The 26,063-nt window shown below is 41.0% G+C and overlaps 1 protein-coding gene across 1 annotated transcript in view; it reads right to left on the bottom strand.

The window, feature by feature from the left end:
- The window catches only part of LOC146858828 (uncharacterized), a 1,229,505-nt gene that overhangs the window by 952,102 nt on the left and 251,340 nt on the right, over nt 1-26,063 (bottom strand). Inside the window, exon 9 of the mRNA XM_085647127.1 lies at nt 1,906-2,134. Coding sequence (XP_085503253.1) covers nt 1,906-2,134 — 229 coding nt within the window. The remainder of the gene's footprint in view (nt 1-1,905; nt 2,135-26,063) is intronic.

Here is a 26,063-nt window from a genome sequence, read left to right as displayed (position 1 = left end):
ATTTGGTACTGCAATTATATACCTAAAGCATAAGGTGCTGCAACTACCTTTCTGAAATACTTAAGTGCCTAGTCCTAATGCAAAATACTAGATTTCAGGCCACAAACATTATACAACATGGACCTTTGATGGGATAGAAAAATCCCAATCCCATGCATGTATTGCTGCTTCACGTCCCCCATGATGAGTTCTGAAGATTTTTGAAATTTTGGGCCTCATCACAGTTGAATATCGTGTGGGCACTGAGGGTTTCCAGTGAGAAGGAATGCAACTCAGAATGTTGCCCTGTGGTCTGGAGAGTTACAACATCAAGTTCACCCTCTTTTACCGAATGTGACTGCCATCAGCTCACTGGAATCTAGATGACTGACGGTAGTGGTAGCAATAAATCACAGTGGCAAGACTTTTATCTGATGCCTGCTAGGGAGAGTTGCCTACCCACTTCCAATTGATTCCTCTGGCCCATCTATGTGGAACATGGATAACTAGTCTGTATGAGTTTGCATACTTTGTGTCTACAGTAGATCGTGCTTGGACATTGTTTGCGGCACCTGGTTGTGGCCACCCGGGAATTGATTTTGATTTCCTTCACAAGAGTTGAACCTCACATGAATGGCAGGGCTTCTACTGAACACTTCTGAGGAACTTTGAAATGGACCAGGCTTGACAGTGTGAAGAATAGGAGACAGGGTGTCCCTCTGAAATGTAGGAAAAACCCTTGCCCCTCTTCCTGCTACATTCTTTCACAGACATGTTACCTGCATTAGATTAAGTGATGGTTAAGTGAGAAAGCCTCTTCCTTTTTGTGCCTTTGTTTCGGGTCACCCAGAAAAGAAATTCTCATCTCCATCCCACCATCCTGTTACATTGCAAGATAAATACCATGGCTGGACCACTCTGGGAGTAATATGCAAAAGGCAGCAACTGACAGAAACTGATCCAGCAGGTGGACTTGAGGAAAACAGAAGCCCTGCCTGGAAACTGAGTATTAGTATGGAACAGAAACTACCAGACAGTGTGCTAAGATTTCTGTGCCAGAATCCGTTGTCCCACTGCAGCGGTGACTGAGAAACTCTTTTGTACCCCAGGGTTGGTATATTGACTACCAATACCTCTTCCCTAGGTTTGGTCCCAAACATGAGATGTTCTACAGCCTGCTAGGAGGACCTGACTGGGGCTGCCTTGAAGGGAGGAACTGACTCACTGTTTTAAAAGGGTGCTGGGTGTGCCCTTGTGCAAGGAAGATGCTGTCAAGAAGAGGGGTACTGCAATGAGCGCAGCAGCGTAAACGTAAGAAGCTGACTGCAACTCAGGGTAAGGCCTGGCAATCGCTAAGTCCTAGGTTGAGGCCTGAAACTCGAGGATGCCCCCATCGTGCTTACAAGCTGAAACACCCATGACTGCAGGGAACCTACGGAGATCGCAGACATACCTCGCAGGATTTCCCACATAGGGCCTGAGGGTCAGGTGTGTAAGGGGTCTGTCTACTTGATGTTCAATTTTGGGCTCAATTGCAGAATAAAGCCTCAAAACTCCAGTAGTAAAGGGCTCTGATAGTTATAATCTGAGCCCAGTAATCCCTGTGTGCTCTTCAACTCCGATAAAGAGTTTCCAAACATACATTATAGAAATGTTTCCCCTTATGTACAGGACTGCTCATTCAACGCTTTAGCTGGATGATTTGCTCGAAGAACCACTGCAGCACAATGTCATCAATAATTCAGTGTTTCAGTGATTTCAAACAACAGTTCCGAATAATGCAGCAGACTGCAAGCTGCGCTACTTTAAAGCTACTTTCGCACAAAAAACCACACATGACTGAAAGATGTCCTATAGGTGACGCCGTGCGCATAAACAAGCATTTACATTTCCAACAAGAAAAGCGATCTTAAAATAGATACTTACTTTTTGCTGTCAGTAAAAAGAACTCCGTGGTCACTTCTCAGGAGTTTATGCACCCAGATGAATCGGCGCAGCACCTTCGGGAGTAGCTTTCCGCCCAGCCTCTCACAGACCGCTGGCAGGTGCTCCGGGCGTGAGGAGAGGATGGCGCAGACCGACTCTCCCAGCGCTTCACTCCCGGGACAGTTTACAGGAGGGGCCTTTGGTTCAGGCTCAGAACTCAGGTGTTTGTCTGCAATAAAGAGTGCGAGAGATATTCAGTACTTCACAACCCAGGAGATTGAGATGTGCTAGACTACAGCCCCTACTGATACCAGACACATTGACTCACTATCAGCAAGAAGCCCATCTATACAATCTACACTAAAGGCTCAGTAGTTAATTTGTTAAACAAAACAAAAAAAAGCGAACAAGGTGAATGTCTCACAGCTTTTCTTAGGAGCCAGCTACAGGAGATGCTGAGTGCTAGGGTTACCAAAAGCCATGGTTGCCTAATCTTGATTTCACCTCATGTCTCTTTCCATCACTGTCCCTCTCTTGATGTCTCTTTACCTTATTCTTGCAGGTTCTTTAGGTTTGACGTAAATCCCATTTGTAGCAAACCTATTGTACTATATACATATTCTGAGAGGCTTTGGTTTCTGCTCTTCGCCCATGGGCTTCTTTGGCTCAGGAATCTTCAGCCACTGACTTGAGACATTGTCAATCACATGTTGAATCAGTACACAGAAATATTTTAGTTCCACCTTCTTTCTATTGGCTGTTTGGACATATTCTTTGTCCTCCATCGGAATATGATAGCCTTTTTTGAAACCTGAAAGTGTGCTATATAATCAGACTTTAAATCTTTTTTTAATTGATGCACTGATGCAAGCTTTTTTAAATTATTTTTGTCAGTGCTTGAGTGCGAGTGACACACTGATTGGCTTTGCCAAAGCTTTTTTCATCTCTGTTTTCTCCCTTTGTCATTATTTGCTTTTCCTCCTTCCTTTTCTGCCTTTCTGTGTCTCACCCTGAGTCAACGTGGGATGATGACAAATAAGACAAATAAGTCTGATCAACAAACTCGAGTGCTTGTGCCCACCACCTATAACCACCTACAGAAATTGAGCACTGCCACAAATGCTGCCACATCTCACATCTCACAGACTAGCTCCCTCTACACTTCGCCCCCTGGAAATTGGTTCATCAAAAGGTGAAGGGTAGAGGAAGTGAGCTCACACACTATTTGACCCTCAACAGCTTAGGTTTGAGCCCTACTCTCTGATGACATTATAGGGTTAAGGGGTAGGAATAGAAACTATTTCAAGTTCATGCTGCTTTTTTTTAGATACCTGAAAAGCTGAATTTCCATGTTGCTATTTTATTGATGCCAGGGCTAGAATGGGCAAGCCAAGGGTAGCAGCTGCTAACCCTATCTAACACTGCAGGTAAGATTCAAGCTTCCTTAGTTGAGTTTTGAGCTATAAAGACGACGGCCACTGGGAAAATACCAGCGTGGCCGAAGGGTCAGTCCAGCCCAGCACACTGATACAACTTCAATGTCACTCTTCCTGTAGCCCACCACTTTGTCCTTCAAATCATTGTGTCTCTTGGCACCTCTGCACTCGACTCAAACCTCCCTTTGTCTGACGACCTGTGGTCTGACTCCTCTCTGAGCACTTTTTAAATTAACTTTAAAATCGTCTTCTCTAAATCACCGATTTCCAGCGTCACCTCTGCCATCAAATGTGCAGTAACTGAATACCATCACTTTGTACATACTAGACAAGCAGGGCCCGATATCCAACAATGAAAATAAACAGCAAATGACAGCATGCCAAAACTTATGTCTTTGCATGTATGTCAAACTTAGTTTTCAGGACATACACAAAAAATACCTTTTCCTTGATATATATAGCCATGACCTTCCTATGAAATCTTCATATATTTGTGCACATAACTTGTATTTGATCTTACATATGTTTACATTTCCACACATGCTTGTCTACATTGGAGATCTGTGTACAGGAATTTCAGTTTAAAGAAAAATCTAAGTAGAAATATGCTTTTTATAAAACATGCTGGGCCACAGGGGCAAATGTGTAGTCTGTACCGGTTGACATTTATCCCCTGGAAAGTCTACGTACGTTTTCTGCGCTTGAAAAATCTGCTGCAGAAAAATCTGACACTGAAAATGACACTGCAAAAAATACACTGCAGAATGTTTTTCTACTTTTTGCCTCAATTACGCTCACCTACACTAATTCATCAACTTCTACCAGCACTCAAGTAAGTAAATAAATACATATGTGTGGCTATAGTTAGATCAGAATTCCCAAAGGAAGAGCATGTATTGTATCGCTAACAACTTCATGAATCTGCATGGAACTTTCTCCAAAAAAATCATCCACCTTAGCTCCTTTATTGGAAGTCTTACACCAATCTCTTAAGTGGAGGCCGTAGAAAAGGGGATCCCAAAATATTCATTTTCCACGTTAATTCCCATAGGAAACTTTGCATCCTGATACAGGAAAAACGGCTGAATGAAATTACACCACATTTGGCAGAAAGTTAGAACTTCACTCAATAACTTGTTTTTTGTGATTTGGTGTAATAGGGTAGCAATCAAGGAGGTGCTTGGGATTGACTTGAAGGGTATCTGATGCAAAATAAAACTGTGAGAAAACCCAAAGCTTCTGCTGACAACAGACAATCCACCAGTGGATATCTGTACATGTGCTCATGTTAAACAGTTGTAATAGAGTGCGGTGGCCAGATTTTATGTGGCAAGAATGTTTATAATGTGTGGATGTAGATTCGTTGAATATTTTGATGCACTGCAGATTTTTGAATGATGTAGGATGTAGGCATATCCCACTTAGAGGTGGTTTAGATCACAATGGGGTTGTGATCACGATCCTAAAGCATAATCCACTCTGCTCATTTTAGGAATGTGTGTAGTGTATTTTACTAAAGAATGGAGGGTTGTCAATTGAGTACGGCAGAAGGTGTCTTTTTAAGTCCTATTATAGTCTGTACAGGAATTGTGCTTGTTAGGTGGTTAAATAACTGTAAAAAGAGAGTAGCATTCACCAAATGTGGGTGACTTGACATACTGGCTATGTGTACAGCATGTGGTCCAAAGGTATGTCCCTTATCACATGATTGGTGACAGAAAATTGGCAACAGGTGTAATGTGTTGAATTGATTCCACAAACCCTATAGGACATTGTCACAATGGCTGGATGATGCCTTCAGGGATGTCATTAATGATGTAATGTGAGATGTCATCAATGATGTCATTTAACAAGCCATGAGTGGTGTAATATGTGAGTTCATAAGCAGTCCATGGCAGCTAGCTCAGTAAACAATAATTGGTGAATTTAATAGTTTTTTTGTTTTTTAAACGTTAAGTCTTTTATCACATTTCAAAACCTAACTATAACATAATAACATGGATGGCGTTGTCACTTTGTAGCTCGCCATGGATGACACTGTGCGGATGTATGACGTTACAACGCGTGTCTTTACAACGCATGCAGTTACATCGCGGTTTTTACAACGAACGCGATGTAACCACGCGATGCCATTACAACGCAAGTCTTTACATCGACTTGCGCTAGATGGCGTGCTAACATTAGAAAAGCGTAATTTACTATTCCAACTCCAGTCCACTTAACAGTAGGGAAGGTGTTGGGATAGTAAACTACACTATTTGTAATGTTAGCACGCCATCTAGCGCAAGTCGATGTAAAGACTTGCGTTGTAATGGCATCGCGTGGTTACATCGCGTTCGTTGTAAAATCCGCGATGTAACTGCACGCGTTGTAAAAGTTTCGTTGTAAAGGTTGTTTACCGCGCGCAGCCATCGTGTAGGGTGCGCGAAGGGTGTGCGACTTCTGTATAGTATTTTTTAAAAAAAAGAATGAATATGGTTTTCCTAACTAAAAATTATTCACAATTTTTCAAAATATATATACATGTATATATATATATATAGAAAATAAAAAAAACATAGGATTGAGGTACATTAGACTTACAAATTTTCATTTGAAAAACCTTTAAAATTCACTGAAAAAACCATAGGTTTCAGGCACTTTATAGTTAGAAATTAGCATTTAAAAAACCACAGAAATTCACTGAAAAAACCTTAGGTTTCAGGCACGTTATAGTTAGAAATTAGCATTTAAAAAACCACAGAAATTCACTGAAAAAACCATAGGTTTCAGGAACGTTATAGTTAGTTGGACATTTCACTTGTATAAAACCATAGAAATTCCGGCGTTATAGTTAGTTCAGCTAACTATAACTCGCGCCCCCGCAATGCACTGCTGATGACGTCACATATTAAATCATTCATCATTCATCATTACATCATTCACACACTGCCTGAGTGTGGGTGTGGGTGGGTTCCTCTGCTGGCTGTACAAACAAAACCCGTGTTGGTGTGCTCCCTACCTGTGGCGCTCTTTGGGGGACCGGGGGAGTCTTGGCTGCTGCGCTCTCCCTCCCTGCCTGCAGCGCTTCTCCTCGCAGGACTACAGCACCCAGGCACCTGTGCTGTTACTTCCGGTGGCGGAGGCGGACACTCTGCATTTTCGCGCCAGAAGGCGCTTTAAAAAGATCACCGCCCCCCGCGTCGCGGGACCGCGCGCGGGAGGCCGGAGGAGACCGGACTGGACCCGTCCCCCTGGTCAAATCGTGCACGATACGAACTTAGCGCACAGTAAGTCATATGATTATATTATTGTTAAGGTATCGGGTTTTCAAGTGCATAACATGTCCTCGCCAGTGCAGAGCCCGATAACATCAGTGGCTAACAGAGTAGGGCCTTTATTGAATGGAACCCTGGATAATTATATTGTCAGAACATCAACCGGAGGCACGACAGAACGTATGCTTGTAGAGCGCAGGGCTGAACGTCGACGCTCCATTGAAAAAATTAAGAATAGGGTATTGCCGGAGTCTAACCCTGCAGCTATTGTTATTAATGAGACAGCTTCAGATGTTATAAATGATACCCTATCTACAGAAGGTGTACCCTTCTTGTTGAGAGACTGTGAAGTGCCCTATACCAGTCCCATTGGAACAGACATTCCAACTTCACTAACTTCACCACATAATACTCTTTGCATTTCTAACACTGCTGAAGTTTTGATTTCTGTGTCACCCACTCCTTTGAAGATAGCACGACAAAGGCCTAAGAAACCTACACAATCTACAAAGCATGGCCCGCCCCCTACCAAAAGGAGACGTAAAAGGATGGAGCCTAATAAACAGAAGCTGAGTTCCACTGACTTTGGGAAAAAGATCACCCCCTCTGGCATCAATGTTACAACTGCTGTAGCTCTCACGGAAGTAATTGGAACAGCAAATGCTTCTAATTCAATGTTGACTTCTGCATACCCAGTGGGGGAGCATGGTACTCAATCTAGCCTGGAGGACATTGGACCTAAACCTATATTTAACAGTAGCCTCTTGGATAGTATTGAGATCATTATGCGAACCTATACCTTAGCTATAGTGGAAAGATTGGAAAGTATGGAGAACAGGCTGGGGAAAATAGAGGTAGAACTGGGTAGGAAGAGTAAACAAACAAGTCAAAATAATAACCCAGACCTTAAACTGGCTTCAGCCTCTTCCTTAGAGGATAATCCTGATAATAATTCCCGGTCATTGTCTATCGAACCTGTATTAACATCAAATACAATTCCAAATAATTTTACCCCAGATGTCCCATCTTCCAGTAGACATCCTCTGAACGGGATAGCTCTTCCCCCTAAACGTGCTCATAATAATTTTACCATCAATATGCTTAATGCTCCGGTGAGCACCGCAATAGAAAAACCTGTTTGCTATCCAACAATCTCTGATAATAAATCTCTCAGAGATCAGGGTAGTTGTCTGAATAAAATAATGAGAACAGAGGAGGGAGCCCTTAGGCAGACCCGGGGGGAACAGATTAGGCGACCACTACCGGATCTTCCCCCAGAGGCTATACCATACGTAGTGATCCTCACAGGGGTGCCTGAGCTTTCAATGAACAAGAGAGAGAGTTTTTACCAATTAAAGAATAAAATAACTCACTGGCTGACATTACATAGACCAATTGCCAGTAACATAGATGGCAAAATTATACATGTACGCCGTCTTCAGTGGTTGGGTGGAAGACCTAAAGACATTGGGGGGGATGTGGTTATAGTCAATTTCAGAGATCAGAACGTAGTACGATATATCCTGAATTGGCCCCAGACAAATTCTAATAGTAGTATTTTTCCTCGCCCTTTGACTTATTTTTACCCAAGATCTGCAGTATTCCCACATCAACCTGCCCATGATTATTCTTTCCCCATTATAAACTTCCCCTTCATGCCGAAAAATATGAACCCAGCCCTCGTCCATTATGCAGCCCCGGTCGCAGAGACGCCGGGCTGGAATTTAGTACCTACCAGGCCAGGTGCAACTGTACATATGAGCTCGGATTACCCAGTGCCATTCACTCCGCTGGAGAGGACAAATAGGTTTGACACCTTCAGCGGTCTGGATGCCTGTGATTGAAGCTTACAGTTAGGAGGGGAGGAGACAGTGGGTGTACACTTTCCGAATAAGGGCGGCTTGGATGAGGTTTTGGATGGGAACGTACCCACTGCGCCAAGTATATCTGTGGGAGTTATAAATGCTGATCAACCAAATCAGGTACAAGAACCCACTACCACTGAGGTAGTAATTGATAAAGAGATCGGTGATGCTTGTAATGTGAGTTTAGTCTCTTGGAACATAGCAGGCCTGGCTGACAAATTATGTGATTCCGCCTGGCTCGCATTTGCTAAAAAACATGCAATTATATGCCTCCAAGAGACATGGATGGAAGGAAATAATGCCTTCACTGAAGGATACCAAAGCTTCCTTAGCCCAGCAACCCCCTCAGTTAGTGGTAGAGCGAAAGGGGGTCTTGCCATCTTTATTAATTTGGCTCTTTCTTGTAACATAATTAGCCAACAAAATGTAAATCGTAACATTCAAATGATTGTACTGAAGAGAGGCAAATATGCTTTAACTTTAGTTAACTTTTATAACGCTATATCCATCGAAGGGGAGTGTAATATATTATCACTGAATGCAATGCTGAATGATGGACCAGGCATATTGTCACGTAACGTATTGATTGTAGGAGACTTTAATGTACATCCCTGCGGTAACCCCCGTGATACCCCTATGGGATCCCTGGGGTGTAACCGTATGGATGGTTTCCACTTTGATCATACTAGGCATGGATTACATTTAAATGATTTGCTAAATGAAAATAATCTGGTTGTAGCTATGTCATTGGTTCCTGAGACCAAAATCCACGAAGTCCCAACATTTAAAGGCTCAGCCCTTGGATCATTTATAGACCATATATTATTATCTGCCGATTTCGTTAACCAGGCATCTAGTTTTACCATCCAAACTAGCATCTACAGCGATCATAACCCCCTTACTATCAAATTGAATGGGGGCGTTTTCGAACAGCGAAAACACCGTAAAGATGCAGGAATTTTAAAATGTGTAAATGACAAACGACGTCTGAAATGGCAGTTAGTAAATCAAGAAAATCTCTATAACGAAATAAATAAGACATGTGGCAGAGATTTAGCGGACTGTGTATCAACACTTACGTCCTCAGAGCAAACTCTAGTTATTTTTGAAGGTGTAGTTACAACAGTAGGGTCAATGTTATCAGTTTCAGTGAAGGGACAAGTCAAAACCAGTCCCAAATGGTTTGATCATACATGCTCCTTGGCAAGTAGAAACTTAAGAAATGCGCTAAAAACTAAACCCAGAGACCCATGTCTAATTAAAAATCTCCGACTGATATATAAAAAAACCCTTAACAAACGGAAAAATGAAATAAAAGCCCACACCTGGGAGTCTTTACTTGACCCCTCGGTTTTGGGTAATAGCAGTAAATTCTGGGAAATCGTCAACAAACCCTTGTTTGACAACCCGAATGACTCCGCTTTAGGTACTAATATCTCAGAGGCAGATTGGGTCACTCATTTTAGTGTAATTTTTAAAAGTGATGAACAACAGTCAGCATCTGATTTTTTATTACCAATGGTGAACTTTCCATTTTTTTCAGTCAATGAAGTAGAAAAGGCTATTCAAGGGCTAACTGGAAATAAGGCACCAGGCCCGGATGGTCTGCCTCCAGATCTTTTTAAATCTCGTACCTCACTATGGGCTCCTGTTCTCACAAAGGTGATAAACGCAGCTGCTATCTCCGGCTGCCCAAAATCCTGGGGACAATCAACCATAGTTCCCGTGTTTAAAAAGGGTGACCGGAGCAGTCCGCTATGCTACAGGCCAATATCCTTAATTAACTCGGTAGCAAAAGTGGTAGGGGGAGTAATTCTAAACAGGTTAATAACATGGGCGAATGAGAATAACGCTATATCCCCAATACAATATGGTTTCAGACCTGGCCACTCAACAATAACCCAATGTCTGAACCTATATTTGATTTTAGGCAAATATACCTTGGCCCGCCAGGGAACCATTCATATGGCTTTTATGGACCTATCGTCTGCTTTCGATTGCGTGGATAGAGGTAAACTTTGGGACATCATGCTAAGGCTGGGCGTCGAGCAGTACTTAATTCATTTCTTGGCTGACTTGCACTCAGATACAAGAGCTAATGTCCGTTACACTCAAGACCTGAAAGTGACAGGTGACATTAGAATTAATCGGGGAGTCCGCCAGGGGTGTATATTAGCACCATTTTTGTTCAACTTGTATATTAATGAGCTGGAGGATTTCCTGATAAGAACAGGTGCTGATTATCCGTATGTCGCCAGAAAGGGCGTCCCAGTTCTGCTCTACGCGGACGATGCTGTCCTTATTTCAAGGACAGCAATTGGTCTTCAGTTACTTCTTAACTCATTCTATGATTTTATGAAGTCCCGAGGCTTAAGCATCAACAACTCAAAGTCTTATGTTATGAAAATAGGCCATGGATCGCGAAAACCTAATTCTTTCACCATCAATGGGGAAAACATTCCAAACTCTAAAACCTTCTCATATCTTGGGGTCCTCCTCGATGACCAATTATCCTGGGCCCCGGCTGTCGCCAAAAAGAAGGGCGTGGTAACACGCGTCAACACAGCCATACTTGGCTTTGCTAGAAAAATGGGCAACAGTCCGGTGGCTGCTCTGCTTAAATTATATCAAGCTAAGAGCGTTGCCACTGCCTGTTATGGTAGTGAGCTCTGGGGTTATAGCCAGACGCACGACCTGGAGGTCGCAGAAAATGATTTTTTGAAGAAGGTCTTGAGGCTGCCAAGGGGAACTGGAAACTTTTCGGTACACGAGGAGCTAGGTGTACCTTTTCTCAGTGATAGAATAGCAGCAAATCCCCTTTTATGTTGGCTGAATTCCTGGCTAAACAACAATATACCTCTTACTCATAATATATTAAAAGAAGCCTTAACTTGGGATGGCAGGTTCAAGGTTCCGTGGCTAAGATATATTAATGACCGTCTCACTGAAATGGGACGGCCAGATCTGTTCTCATCCCCTAACTCCATAACTAAAGCTGACGTTATCTTTGTGAAAAAAACATTCATGTCCTCTAGGTATCTTGCCAGGGAGAAGAGAGAACTGATGAAAGTCAGCGTTAGGAACCATGCCCTACTTAGAACAGGTTTATGTATGGAACCATACCTATCCTGGCCCATGTCCGGTTATGACCGTTATTTATTGACACGGTTCCGTTTTGACCTATTTCACCTCCTGTTGGCAATACCGAGAGGGGCCCATCGAGGTCAAGTGCTACCTGCTTGCGGCTGCGACGGGAAGTCTCCGCAAGATTTGGTGCACTTTTTATTCATTTGCCCTTATTATACAGTACCGCGGAAGTTATTTTTAAAGCCTTGTTTAAAAAATCTAAACTTCACACAGACTAAACCAGCTGTTTACTACCTTCAACTCCTGACTGGTGACTGCACTTTGTTTATATGCAGTTTTCTGAAATTAGCTATCACCTTCAGGAATAGCATGGAGGGCTAACTATGCTGCCACCATCATTGTACTTTTTAATCATTTTATCTTGAATATTTATACATTTCTTTTAAATCCTGTTTATGCTGTCTGCTGCTCTAGTTTCACAATGATTTCGTAACTTATTTTGTCTCTCAAACATGCTGTCTTATAAAGGTTTTGGATGATTTGTTTTTAACTGTTCACATATGAAAAATGTTTATATTTATATGTTTGTGAAATGAACTTTTATGATTGTAAAGAACACAATCGAATAAAGATTTTGACTTGACTTGGGTGGGAGGTTGTGTGACTCTGTGCCTAGATGTGTGAGTGGTTGATTCACTGGGTGTATGGGTTCAAGAGTGCATGTGGAAACAGCTGTATGGGTGGGTGAGTGTGTGTATGGGTGTGTTGGTGAATGAATGGATGTCTCAGTGGTACATGTGCAAGTAACTACATATGTAAAAGGCAGTATATGTGAGTGATGGTGTATATAAATAACTATATGTGAGAGTCAGAAATTGCGAGAGTAGCTGCATGTATGAGTGTGTATTTGTATCAGTGATTCAATAAGGGAGTAATTATGTGTTAGTATCTGTAAGAATAAGTGAGGTTGTGTCTGTATAACTGTATAGGTGAGTAAATGGAAGTATGATTGATTCTTTGCATGACTGACTACGTGTGTGAGTAACTCTGGATATGTGGCAGTGTGTGAGTGTCTGTATAGGTGTATGAGTGCATATGATAGTGTTGTATTGATGAGTGACTGTATGTATGAGTGAATGTTTGGGTGAATGAGTGGATGTGTGTGTGTAGACCTAGGAATCAGTCAGTGCGTATTTAGTAACTGGTATTGATGTGTCTATTTTTTCGAAAATGATAGTCTGTATTTTAGAGTGGGCGTATCAAAGGTGAAATTCAGGTGTGAGGAGGTGCATCAGATTTTCAAGTGGTGTCATCAGTGATGTCACTGACCATGTCATGAATGATGTAATGATGAATGATGTAATATGTGACGTCATCAGCAGTGCATTGCGGGGGCGCGAGTTATAGTTAGCTGAACTAACTATAACGCCGGAATTTCTATGGTTTTATACAAGTGAAATGTCCAACTAACTATAACGTTCCTGAAACCTATGGTTTTTTCAGTGAATTTCTATGGGTTTTTAAATGCTAATTTCTAACTATAACGTGCCTGAAACCTATGGTTTTTTCAGTGAATTTCTATGGTTTTTTAAATGCTAATTTCTAACTATAAAGTGCCTGAAACCTATGGTTTTTTCAGTGAATTTCAAAGGTTTTTCAAATGAAAATTTGTAAGTCTAATGTACCTCAATCCTATGTTTTTTTTATTTTCTATATATATATATATACATGTATATATATTTTGAAAAATTGTGAATAATTTTTAGTTAAGAAAACCATATTCATTCTTTTAAAAAAAATATTACTATACAGAAGTCGCACACCCTTCGCGCACCCTACACGATGGCTGCCAGCGGTAAACAACCTTTACAACAAAACTTTTACAACGCGTGCAGTTACATTGCGGATTTTACAACGAACGCGATGTAACCACGCGATGCCATTACAACGCAAGTCTTTACATCGACTTGCGCTAGATGGCGTGCTAACATTACAAATAGTGTAGTTTACTATCCCAACACCTTCCCTACTGTTAAGTGGACTGGAGTTGGAATAGTAAATTATGCTTTTCTAATGTCAGCACGCCATCTAGCGCAAGTCGATGTAAAGACTTGCGTTGTAATGGCATCGCGTGGTTACATCGCGTTTGTTGTAAAAACCGCGATGTAACTGCACGCGTTGTAAAGACACGCGTTGTAACGTCATACATCCCTGCGTGCATTCCAGTAGTCATTTTGAAAAGTCACGCTGGGGTCGCGACTTCGGCGTAGTTTGTAAAGTATGAACTATCTTTAAATTAATTATAAATAAAAGTTTTCCTTTAAGTGTTTGTCTAAATTTATTAATAAAAGTATTTTTAAAGTATTATTTTCAATATAATTTAGACAAAAAATTATTCGATTATTATTGGATTCGAAGGTTAGGAGGGATGACCATTTTGCTCGATCTGTTTTGCAAGATTTTTTGGTCTAGTCAGGTAGACACCCTCCTCCGGGTGAGGTACGGCTTGAGGATTCTATTCAAAAGGTGAGGACTTAACAGGCAGAAGTATCCATCAGAAGAGCAAGTTACTTACCTTCGGTAACGCTTTTTCTGGTGGATACAGTATCTGCCTGTGGATTCCTCACTGTCCCACCCGCCTCCCCGTTGTCCACCTGTTTCTACCAAAAAGATGCTTTTACTGTTTGGCATGAATGTTGTTAATATGTCTTAATCATGCTTATGTTTTAATAGTGAGAAATGCTTGATCTGTTGCTCTTCCTGTATGCCTTTATTGGTTATGCATTTGTGTGTATATATATATATATATATATATATATATATATATATATATATATATATATATATATATATATATATATATATTTAGTATACTATGAATACATGTGAAAATGTGTCGGTCCACCTGTTTACCTCGGTGGCACGGAAAAAATGGGTGGAACTGACGTCAGCACGCCGACGAGGTCCTCTTATGGCTCCTATGACATCATGCAGTGTCGTGAGCGGAGCCGTGCTATTACGACATCGTCGTCGACGTGGGAGAGCTAGGAAAGAACTTCCGCGGAATGCTGGCGCAGGGGATATTCACCTAAGTGTTCAGGCTAGTCCTTTGGGAGCAACTGTTTTTGTTGCCACTCCAGAAATTGAAACTAGTGATCCGAGGGCAGAGGCCCTGCAGATGGCACACTAGGTGGGGAGCCCAGTCATGTGCACCGGTGGGGCAGCAAACTGACAAGCACCACTACCCACAGAAAAGGTAACGAGGACACTGAATTTGCTTCGGCCCCCGCATCTAAGGACAGTAATTTACTGCTGCGTGATACACAGTCCGTGACTGCATGAAGAGAACAACTTATTACAGTTTTGTCTCCGGTACCGCTGGACTTGGGTATATGCGGTATGGCGTCTGGGGGCCAGGGAGAAGAGTGTTTGCTACAGCGACACCATGAGATGTTTATCTGCATGCATTTACGTTTTTTGAACTTACCAGCACTCACTATGAGATTTAATGTGGCTGATCAAAGGCGCTTTCCCGTTTTGCAGAGATGGTGCACTCTGGGAACCGTAGTCTAGTGGAGAGGACTACGGTGGCGCTTCGAGTGATTGATTGCCTCAGCTGGGCTCCCACCAATGGGAGCAAGATTAACTGTTCAAATAACGGACTGATGCAGTTGTCTGGTGACTAAGGGCATATGAGTAAGGCATTATCGCCAAAAAGCATCATGCCGACGTTGGGGCAATAAACGTAATCTTCCTGGAATCCCAGCTGTTTCCCTTCGATTTCTTCTTCGCGGAAGCAGTCTTGGTGTGAATATGGTGCGCGTTAGCCCCTGACGAGCTGGGGGGACCCGCCTGTCAAGTGGGCGGAGCTCAATGGGCATGGGCTTTGGCTCTCTTCTTTGGCTCCAAGGGATTGGATTTGCTTCAGCCTCCGCATCTAAGGACAGTAATTTACTGCTGTGTGATACACAGTCCGTGACTGCATGGAGAGAACAACTTATTACAGTGGTGTCTCCGGTACCACTGGACTTGGGTATATGCGGTATGGCGTCTGAGGTCCAGGGAGAAGAGTTTTTGCTACAGCGACACCATGAGATCTTTATCTGCACGCATTTACGTTTTTTGAACTTACCAGCACTCACTATGAGATTTAATGTGGCTGATCAAAGATGCTTTCCCGTTTTGCCGAGATGGTGCACTCTGGGAACCGTAGTCTAGTGGAGAGGACTACGGTGACGCTTCAAGTGATTGATTGCCTCAGCTGGGCTCCCACCAATGGGAGCAAGATTAATTGTTCAAATAACGGACTGATGCAGTTGTCTGGTGACTAAGGGAATATGAGTAAGGCATTATCGCCGAAACGCGTCTTGCCGACGTTGTGGCAATAAACGTAATCTTCCTGGAATCCCCGCTGTGTCCCTTCGATTTCTTCTTCGTGGAAGCAGTCTTGGTGTCGCCAGTAGATAGTTATAGTTAGGACCGAGTTCCCATAGGAAATCTGAAAATTCTATTTTGAATAACTTTGGCGCCGGTTGACTTATCTTCGTGAAATTGTCAAAACTAATGGGGCGCTCCGCTCAGCTCCTACCCTGAAAGTCTCGGGGTGATTCGTCAAGCGGGGGCTGAGAAAAAAGGGGGGTCCCAAAACGCGTTTTCCCCATGCATTTTCCCGTAGGACCTTTAGTCGAAGGTACAGCCCGAACGGCTGAACAGAATTACTTGAAATTTGGCAAAGAGGTAGTCTTCAGGTCAGGCATGTGCCTTTTGCATATATGGTACCAATCTGTTCAGTAGTTCCTGAGAAAATTGCAGTTAAAAGTACATAAATATCTATATGCGCGCACGGTGCGCGCACGGTGCTCGCACGGGGCGCGCACCAAATGTCCGCGAGCGTAATTCTGATTGGTGGTTAGATGTCAGTCAACATTCCAATCGGTCGAAATCAGGAAGTGTTGGACGCCATTTTGTGTGTGACAGTGAAAACGAAAGGTGGAGAACATGAAAAGGGGGCAGGGTAGAGTGTTCCTGACCCCCTAGCCTTTGTCAGGGGGTCCCTGAAGGATCCCGAAGGGTGAAAAAAACATTTTATTTTTTTTCAAAAAATAGCGGGGTGCGCACACGGTGCGCGCACCCCCAACCGCCATTTTGAGTTTTAGAGGCAGAAGAAAGAATGTGAAAAGGGGGCAGGGTAGAGAGTCCCTGACCCCCTTGGCCTTCTCAGGGGGACCATAAAAGACCCCTAAGGTCCCAAAAAAAAAAAATCTTATGTATATATTGCGCACAGTGCGCACACGGCGGCAAAAAAATCATAAAAAAAATAGAATTAAAAATCAAGTTTAAGTGTTTAGATGTTGGTTAGCTCTAAAAAGAGCCGTTGTGTTCATTGAGTGTTTTTTTGTACCTACAAGTAAGTACCGATGCAGAGTCTAAAGTTCAAGAGGAAGACTCTGTTCCCTTCATCTGTGAAATGTACACCGTCTCCTCTATAAATGCCTTGCATGTTGTAACGCAAGTTGTTGTGGTATATAGAACCCATACCATAGTCTCTGAGGAAAGCAGAAACAGACTTACTGACGTGCTTTTTTGCTTTCTCAATCTGCGGACAATATTGGTTGGACCAGTTCCACTTTTGCCTTTGGCATATATTAGAATATACAAAGGTAGTTTGTGGAAAAAGTGACATCAATTGCACAAAGGTGTCCTTAACAAGCATTTCCAGACCTACCCCAGTTAAAGTGCCTAGGTCATTTCCACCACAATGCACAATTATAAGGTCAGGCTGTGGGAGATGTAGAAAGGATTTCACCAAAGGCATTAAATGGTGCCACATTAACCCTCTCTGACCAATCCATTTAATGTCTACATTTGGCAAAGCAAGGTCTTTCACAATACCTCTTTTTTCCGCATACTTTTCACTCCAGTAGACATAGCTATGACCTACAATCCACACTGTGAACATCTTTCAAGGAGATCTGGATGCACTCAGAAGGTGTCTTTCAGTAGAATGGCAATATAAAAAGAAAGATAGTTGTAAAATGGAGGCTTACATACTTTTTTTTTAATAAAAAGAACTCATTGGCTGTTTCAGACCATTCAACACTAAAAACTAGACTGTATATTTAAATTTTTAAAAGCATGTTTTGTATTGGTTCAGAAAAATGTGTTCCCACAGAAGATTACTTTGGATATGCTGTTAGGTTTGAAAAGTCAAGCACTCTTGCTCTTTGGATTAGAAACATTGTGTGCTGAACGTCTGACCTCTCTGCTCACACCAGTGTTCCATGATCTGTTGCTATGGTAGCAGGCAGAAGTCATGTTGGGGGTAGGAATCATTTGGAAAGGGTTGAAATTTGCAACCAATAGAAATGTGTGTTTCCATTTAAAAAAATGTGGGAAGCAATGTGATTTGAAGTTAACATGTATATGTGTGAAAAAAGAGAGGGACATTTTGCCATTTAGTGGTTCTGGTGAGAGGAGTACAGCTCAGAGATTCTGGCTCTGATAATCTGCTGTGTGAGTGGCACATTTCTTTCTCAACTAACTACTTTTAAAGGTGAGTTATGAATTTGAGAGGGGATGTATGTGGTGTATTTTGATATAAATAATAGAAATTTGTTTCTTCTTTTAAAGTTGTGTTTTACATTTTATGTTTTGGAAGATATTTAACTGCCTTGAACTTGTAATATATTATGGAGTATGTCTTCACCATAAGTTAAGGTGTACTGGTATCGCCCAGGAATACTGTTTTGTGCCTAGAATCACATCATGAGTCTGTGTGCACACAGGAATTGTTGTCAGAGATTTAATTTGTGTTGCTCTTGTTCTGTAAGACTTGCACTCGTAGGAAAGGGCAGCTTGTTTTCTTGAACTGTGATGGTTAGCATTCAGCAGAAATCACTATCTCACAGATGAGAGGCAAATGCTAACACATTTGAAAACAACAGGGTAGATTTTCCTTCCACTCCTGCAATGGGTGAGGTAGTTCCTACATGTTCAAAACTCCAATTAACCCTTACCACAGGTGATCTTACATACATCTCTGCAGTCTTCATGCAGTTGTGCAAGCGTCCATGCAGATCTCTCTTGCACCTGACAATACACAGTCTCCAGAAACACACTCTTAGCACACAGCCAGCTGCTTCTCCTGCACTCCCATGCTTACTATTCAGCACTGTGTGGTATTTCAGATAGCAGTGTGTAACGCTAACACATTCAACATCACCAAGGCTCATTTCCTTTGCTCTAGTCTAATCACTCACCCAGGTTCCACATGCTCATGGTCTCAAGTAGCTGTTAGGACATGTGCTCTTTTCTGCCTCTCTAAACTATAAGGAAAATGTGTCAGGCTGTTACAGTAATTATCACTTGCTCTACCACAGTAGTAAATGTGCTTTGAAATTGCCAATCAAATATCGTTTTCTGCCTAGAATCACACCATGAGTCTGTGTGCACACAGGAATTGTTGTCAGAGATTTAATTTGTGTTGCTCTTGTTCTGTAAGACTTGCACTCGTAGGAAAGGGGCAGCTTGTTTTCTTGAACTGTGATGGTTAGCATACAGCACACATCACCATCTCACAGATGAGAGGCAAATGCTAACACATTTGAAAACAACAGGGTAGATTTTCCTTGCAGTACTGTAATGAGTGAGGTAGTTCCTACATGTTCATAAGCCCAATTAACCCTTACCACATGTGCTCTTACATACATCTCTGCAGTCTTCATGCAGTTGTGCAAGCGTCCATGCAGATCTCTCTTGCACCTGACAATACACAGTCTCCAGAAACACACTCTTAGCACACAGGCAGCTGTTTCTCCTGCACTCCCATGCTTACTATTCAGCACTGTGTGGTATTTCAGATAGCAGTGTGTAACGCTAACACATTCAACATCACCAACGCTCATTTCCTTTGCTCTAGTCTAATCACTCACCCAGGTTCCACATGCTCATGGTCTCAAGTAGCTGTTAGGACATGTGCTCTTTTCTGCCTCTCTAAACTATAAGGAAAATGTGTCAGGCTGTTACAGTAATTATCACTTGCTCTACCACAGTAGTAAATGTGCTTTGAAATTGCCAATCAAATATCGTTTTCTGCCTAGAATCACACCATGAGTCTGTCTGCACACAGGAATTGTTGTCAGAGATTTAATTCGTGTTGCTCTTGTTTTGTAAGACTTGCACTCGTAGGAAAGGGGCAGCTCATATGATAGGATTTGAAAAGCTCAAAAAAAAATAGTAATATATTTAAATTACATAAAGGTATTTTTTTTTTAGTTTTCTTTAGGTATTGCTGAACAACACTGAAATAAATTAAACATGCCTATAAAATCAAGAAAGAGAAAAGAACAGCAAAAACATCTATATTTGAAGACAACTGGACAACAAAAATTAGTTGAAGAACCTCATGTTGGAAAAAAGAAAAAGTCTTCTGGTAAACAGACTAAGGATTTTTTTTTAAAATATCCTCAAACATAGAAAAAATGTACAAAGTATACCCACTGCAAATAGTGTTTCAAGAAGAAAACAAGACAATAGAAAGAAAATACTGAATGCTAACGTACAATCAGAAGCAAGAAAGAATGACTTAAAAAGAAAAACAGAATTTCAAAACATTCGTAAAAAAATGTTTCAGAGAAGAGTGGTGTTCAATTTGCTAAAGGATGTGAAAAAATATAGGAAGAAAGCAATATTTTATAAGAAAAAGAAACATATTGAATCAATTGTTGCAAAGGCTTTGGAATTAAAAAGAAAACTATTCATTTTAATTTTGAACAGGATCCGTACATTAGATAAAATAGTCAATGTAATGAAGTCAAAAAGCAAAAGGAAAAGAGTAGTGAAAAAAAATAACTTTTGTAATGTGTTCTTAGGAGAATGGAAGCATAGTTCAAGTACTGAACCATTTGTAAATGAAGAGAGTTATCTTCAAAGTAATAGTTTGCTGCATGCAGTTGACACCAGTGGTCGAACTTATGAAGTTAAAGATGGTTGTGTAATGGAAAAGGAGAAAATGGTTCCAAGAAATGAGGAAGAAGTGTTAGCTGATGAGGTGTACACTTGGAATTGTAGTAGTATTTGTACTGTACGACAAGAATCTATTGATTAATTACGTGACTTTCTAAGAGAATATAGTAATAAAAAAGTGTTAAACAGAAGATTAAGGTGCTTCAAAGACTAGATCCATGCAGAGTGAGAAAGAATACTGGTTTGCAAGGACATTCTCTGGCTTGTCTTTCTAGGAAGGTTTGTCAAAGTGTTTTTCACCATTTTAGGATGCTGGCAGTACATCATACTGACATGAGAAAGTTTGTGAGAAGATTGTATTTTGCTAAAAGTCCAGCACTAAAGTTAAATGATTTCAATAGTGCTCTGTTGCGTGGATCTGTATCAGATGTAGAGAAGGTTACTGATGATATTCAGTTTTGTTACTTTGGTCCAGAACAAGAAAGTGCAGGAAATGACACAGTTATTGAAGAAAATGTGGAAGAGAATGTAGAACCCACTGTTAGTAAAACTTTTGAAGATCAAATGACAAAATTTACTATCATCTCTAATGAAAGACCAAATATTACTTGTATTTGTTGCCGGAGAAGCCATTATAAAACTCAAACAAGGAATGTTGATCTCTATAAAAAAAGTGAAAAAGAAAATAATTATGAGTGGAAGGATTTTGCTACATATTTGTTTCTGGAAAATTGTCTTGATTTGGGTGAAGATCAGCGTATTTGTAAATACTGTTATAACAAGTTAGAAGAAAATAAAATGCCAGCTAGTGCTGTACATAATAATTAAGAATTGGTTGATATTCCTGCAGAACTTAGGGCCATATGTAGGTAGCCTAACATTTACCACTTCATAAATACCGAATTTTACCGATTCGGTATTTATGAAGTGGTAAATGATATGTAGGTAATCCATCGGTAATATTTACCGATTCGGAATGGGTCGGTAATTTAGAATCGGTATTTACCAATTCGGTAATGATGCATACCTTCCCATTGATTCCTATGGGCCAGGAGGCCCATAGGAATCAATGGGAAGCCAGTTACCATTACCGAATCGGTAAATACCGATTCGGTAATGGGGGAAGCACAATCAAGGGAGGCAGGGTGTCACATTGACACCCTGTTGCACCCCTGATTCCTGTATGTGTGCACATGTGGCGCACATACATGCCCTAAGGGCATGTATGTCTGCCACATTGCACACTTCAAAGTGCACAAAATTACTTTATTACAGCTAATCGTCATTTACCACCAACTTTTAGTTGGTGGTAAATAACGAATCCCCACACCAACCACACACTCCCCCTACATATCATTTCAGGATTTGGTATTTACCGAATCGGTAAAATTACCGATTCGGTAATTTTACCGATTCGGTAAATTACTGAATCCTGAAATGTGCCCCCTACATACCAAAAGCCTAAATACCGGTCGGTAACGGGATAATTACCGAAAATCGGCCGTTACCGACCGGTATTAGGCTTCCTACATATGGCCCTTAGTGATTTAAATACGTATGAGTCTATACTCATTCAATGTGTCCATCCGTTTCAGACTATAGTTCGTATGGAGCCCAAAACAGGTAAATTACCTCCTTCAGATTTACAAAGAGGTTTAAAAGGAAGAGTTGTCTATTTGGCATTAGATTTGAAAAAAAATATTGAAACAATTGATGCAGATAGTTTGGAAACTGAACCATTAGTTATTCTGGTTAATGGTGTACCTACATAGAATAAGAAAATTTGGCAGTAGCTAGTAGATGTACGAAAAGTACAAAGAGCAAATTTATATTTGAAAAGAAATAATAAGTACTATGAATCAATTTATATGGATGAAGATGAAGAAGTTTTACTAGCAGACACAGGAATACCAACTGGGCAAATTGAAAAAGTGGATAAGTCAAAAGAAGAAGAAATTTATGAACATTTCAGCATACATCCTCTTCATTCTAAAGAAGTTATGGGAAACACTATTGATCTGTTTCAGATGAAAAAAGCAAAAGGAACTCCCGTGAGTGTATGGGAGGAGAGCTTGGAAGCTCGTTGTTTTCCCCAGCTGTTTCCTACAGGAAAAGGTGGGCGATATGATGAACGTCCAGTACAGATTCCTGCTTCTGAGTATCAGACTACAAGATTATATGCAGAAGATCCAAGATTTCGTCAAAGTATTCCTTAATTGTTCCATCTTTTATTTGAAAGTGACTGGTCTGCACTATCTTATGCAGTAAATCACATTTTAAAAACTGGAGTACATCTACATAATGTGTCTGCAAAGGATTTTATGAACAAAGTGCAACAGCGAGATGATCATTTGGAATCTCAATTGATTAATCTGATGGCTTGTCAGCGTGGAACTAATGAATATTGGTACCGACGCCATGGAGAATTGAAATGTATGTTACGGAATTTAGGAACTCCTACATGGTTCCTTACCCTAAGCTGTGCTGAGTACGCTTGGGATGATTTACTGGATTTTCTTCGAGAGGCAAATTCAAATATTGAAAACATCCAATACAAGACAGCAGGAGAATTGTGCTCATTGGATCCGGTTAATGTTTGCAGATATTTCAATCATAGATTTGAGGCTATGATGTCCTTCATCTGCAATTAAAAAAATCCACCTCTTGGAGAAGTTGTGGATTTCTTTTGGAGAAAAGAGTACCAAGCAAGAGGTGCTCCTCATATTCATATGCTGTTGTGGATCAAGGATGTCCCAAAATTTGGAACAGATTCTGATGATGCAGTTTTATCTTTCATTGAAGAATATGCAACATGTGCTATACCTAAAAGCACAGAAGAAAAAAACTTAAAAGAGCAATTTTTACTTTCCAAAGTCATCGGTGTGGAAAATACTGTCGACGAAAGTACAAGAGTAAAGATAATTTCTACACAAAATGTCGATTTGGATTTCCACGACCTGTTCTTTCAAAAGGATGAGTAAACAGTTTTATGTCAGCTGTGCGACATACCATTACAAGAAAATCTCCGAAAAATACCTACAACCTACGAAGAAAAGAAGAGTCAAAATATATAAATGACTACAACCCAGTCATTTTATCCATGTGGAATGCTAACATGGATATTCAGTATGTAGCTGACAATTCTATTGCTGTTGCTCGGTATGTCACATCTTACATCACTAAATCTGAGAAAACGGAATTGAAAGAAATGTGGGAAGAGATTTCTCACGAGAAGACTGTCAGTAAAAAGCTATACAGTTTCAGTTTAAAGATGTTATCGCATCGAGAAATTGGGTCATACGAATGCTCAGTTAGGTTATCATCTGCAAGTCTGTACTCCAAATCCAGAAGAATAATTTGGGTAAGTTTAGGCCTTGCAGGAATGCGAAATCGTGTACTGAAATCTATTTGAGAAATTCAATATTTAGCAGAGAACGAGCCAGAAAGTACAGACATTTTGAAAACAATATGTTGGACACATATTACCCAAACAGAAGTCATCATCTTGAGAACATGTGTCTCTATGAAGTGCTGCAGAACTACATTTTTACACGGAATGCCACAGAAGACATCAACAATGGAAAATATAAAGTCATTGGTGAGGAAGGAAGTTTGATTAATCACAGGAAGCTGAGTTGCGACACTACTGACAAAAAGGAATTTTACTACTTAGCACTTTTACAGCTGTTTAAACCATGGCGTTCAGAGGATGAATTACTTGGAGATTTTCAGAGCTATGAAGATTCCTTTAATGCATGTAAAGATAGCATAGAATGCAGTACTATCACAAATTATGTACAAATGTTAAATGAAGAAATTGAACAAGAAGCTACAATTGCAGCTGAAGTAGCTAGAGACAGTTCTCAAGACAGTCAAAGTTCTGGTACGCTCAGTCAAGATCCCCTAGGACAACCAATCGTAGAAAATGAAGCTGCAATAGCCATGACTGAAGTGGAAACAGCTATGAATCAAACTCAGGAAGATTTAATAGACTTACCAAATTTGGAACAACAACTGAATGATGAACAACAACAAATGTATGAAGAAGTCACAAAACAAATTGATCATGGATTACTACATGAAAATAAAGAGTCGCCAGGGCAAAGTTACAAGCAGAAGGGAGAGAGGCAGATAGAGCTGCTAAGATGTACCTGGCAAATAAAGAGAGATGCCATGAGTTTAGTGAGAGGGTCGGACGTACACTTGCTATCCGAACTAGGCAGAAAGTGGCCACAGGGGAAGTTAGAGAAATTAGGGATAGTATGGGTGTCCTACATATAGAAACAGAGGAGATACGAGAGGTATTTAGGGAGTTTTATGCGAATCTATATGATGAACAAATTGAGAAAGAAGAGCAGGCAATGGTTGCATATTTACAAGAGATACCATTATCAATATTAGGAGAGGATGAGGTTGAGATGCTAGACACACTCATAGATAAATCGGAAATTGCAGTTGCTACTCAGAATCTACCCTCTGGTAAAGCAGCAGGTCCGGATCAAATCCCGATAGAATTCTATAAGCTATTCTGGACCGAGATAATAAATGATTTTATGGTTACACTGCAGCAGGCGCAGGCAGGAATATCTATACCGACTTCATGGGGAGGAGCAGATATTGTTATTATTTTAAAGAAAGGAAAGTCACCCACTGAACCAGGTTCATATAGACCGATAACCTTAATGAACGCAGACACAAAGATATATTCAAAGGTATTGGCCACGAGATTCGCCAATGTAATACACATCCTTGTCAGCAATAATCAGCATGGATTTATACCCGGTAGGGGTACCACCCACCATACGCGGAAGGTTATCACACTATTTGACCTTGGAGAAGCTATAGGAGATCCGATCGCGGCTATGCTATTAGATGCTGAAAAGGCCTTTGATCGGGTCTCCTGGCACTATTTGTGGCATACCTTGAAGAGAGCAGGCTTTGGGGAAGGGTATGTTAGGGCATTGCAGGCTTTATACATAGCCCCGACAGCTTCGATTAGAGTAAACGCTGGCTCCACCGCCCCAGTGAAAATAAAACGAGGAACAAGACAGGGATGTCCCTGCTCGCCGTTATTGTTTGCGATGTATATGGATCCGTTAATACGCAGACTGGAGATGAACGAAAGAATAGCACCATTAAATACACGTTTGGGACAGTGCAAGATATTAGCATATGCCGATGACGTTGCGGTTATAACACCAGACCCAACAGAGGCAATGGAACAGATTGAGATCGAGGCTAATAAATTTGGTCAGATATCGGGGTACGCTTTGAATAGCTCTAAAACGCAAATAATCAAAAATCAGTATGTGCAATGCCAGGACTGTAGAGTGGTGGACTCAGGGGTGTATCTGGGAGTAACTATCACGGCTGCATTAGAGACTTTGGTGGAGAAAAACATAGTTCCAATAATTTCTAACGTGAGGGGAGATCTAGACAGATTACATAACTTACATCTTTCCATTGTGGGTCGTACAAATATTGTTAAAATGATGGTCCTTCCGAAATTTTTATACATATTTAGGGCAATTCCCTTAACCTTTGAGGAT

The sequence above is a fragment of the Triturus cristatus genome, chromosome 3_2 (assembly GCF_964204655.1).
Source record: "Triturus cristatus chromosome 3_2, aTriCri1.1, whole genome shotgun sequence".
NCBI lineage: Eukaryota > Metazoa > Chordata > Amphibia > Caudata > Salamandridae > Triturus > Triturus cristatus.
The sequence above is the reverse complement of the archived record's forward strand: the minus strand, read 5'-3'. Positions and strand labels throughout refer to the sequence as shown.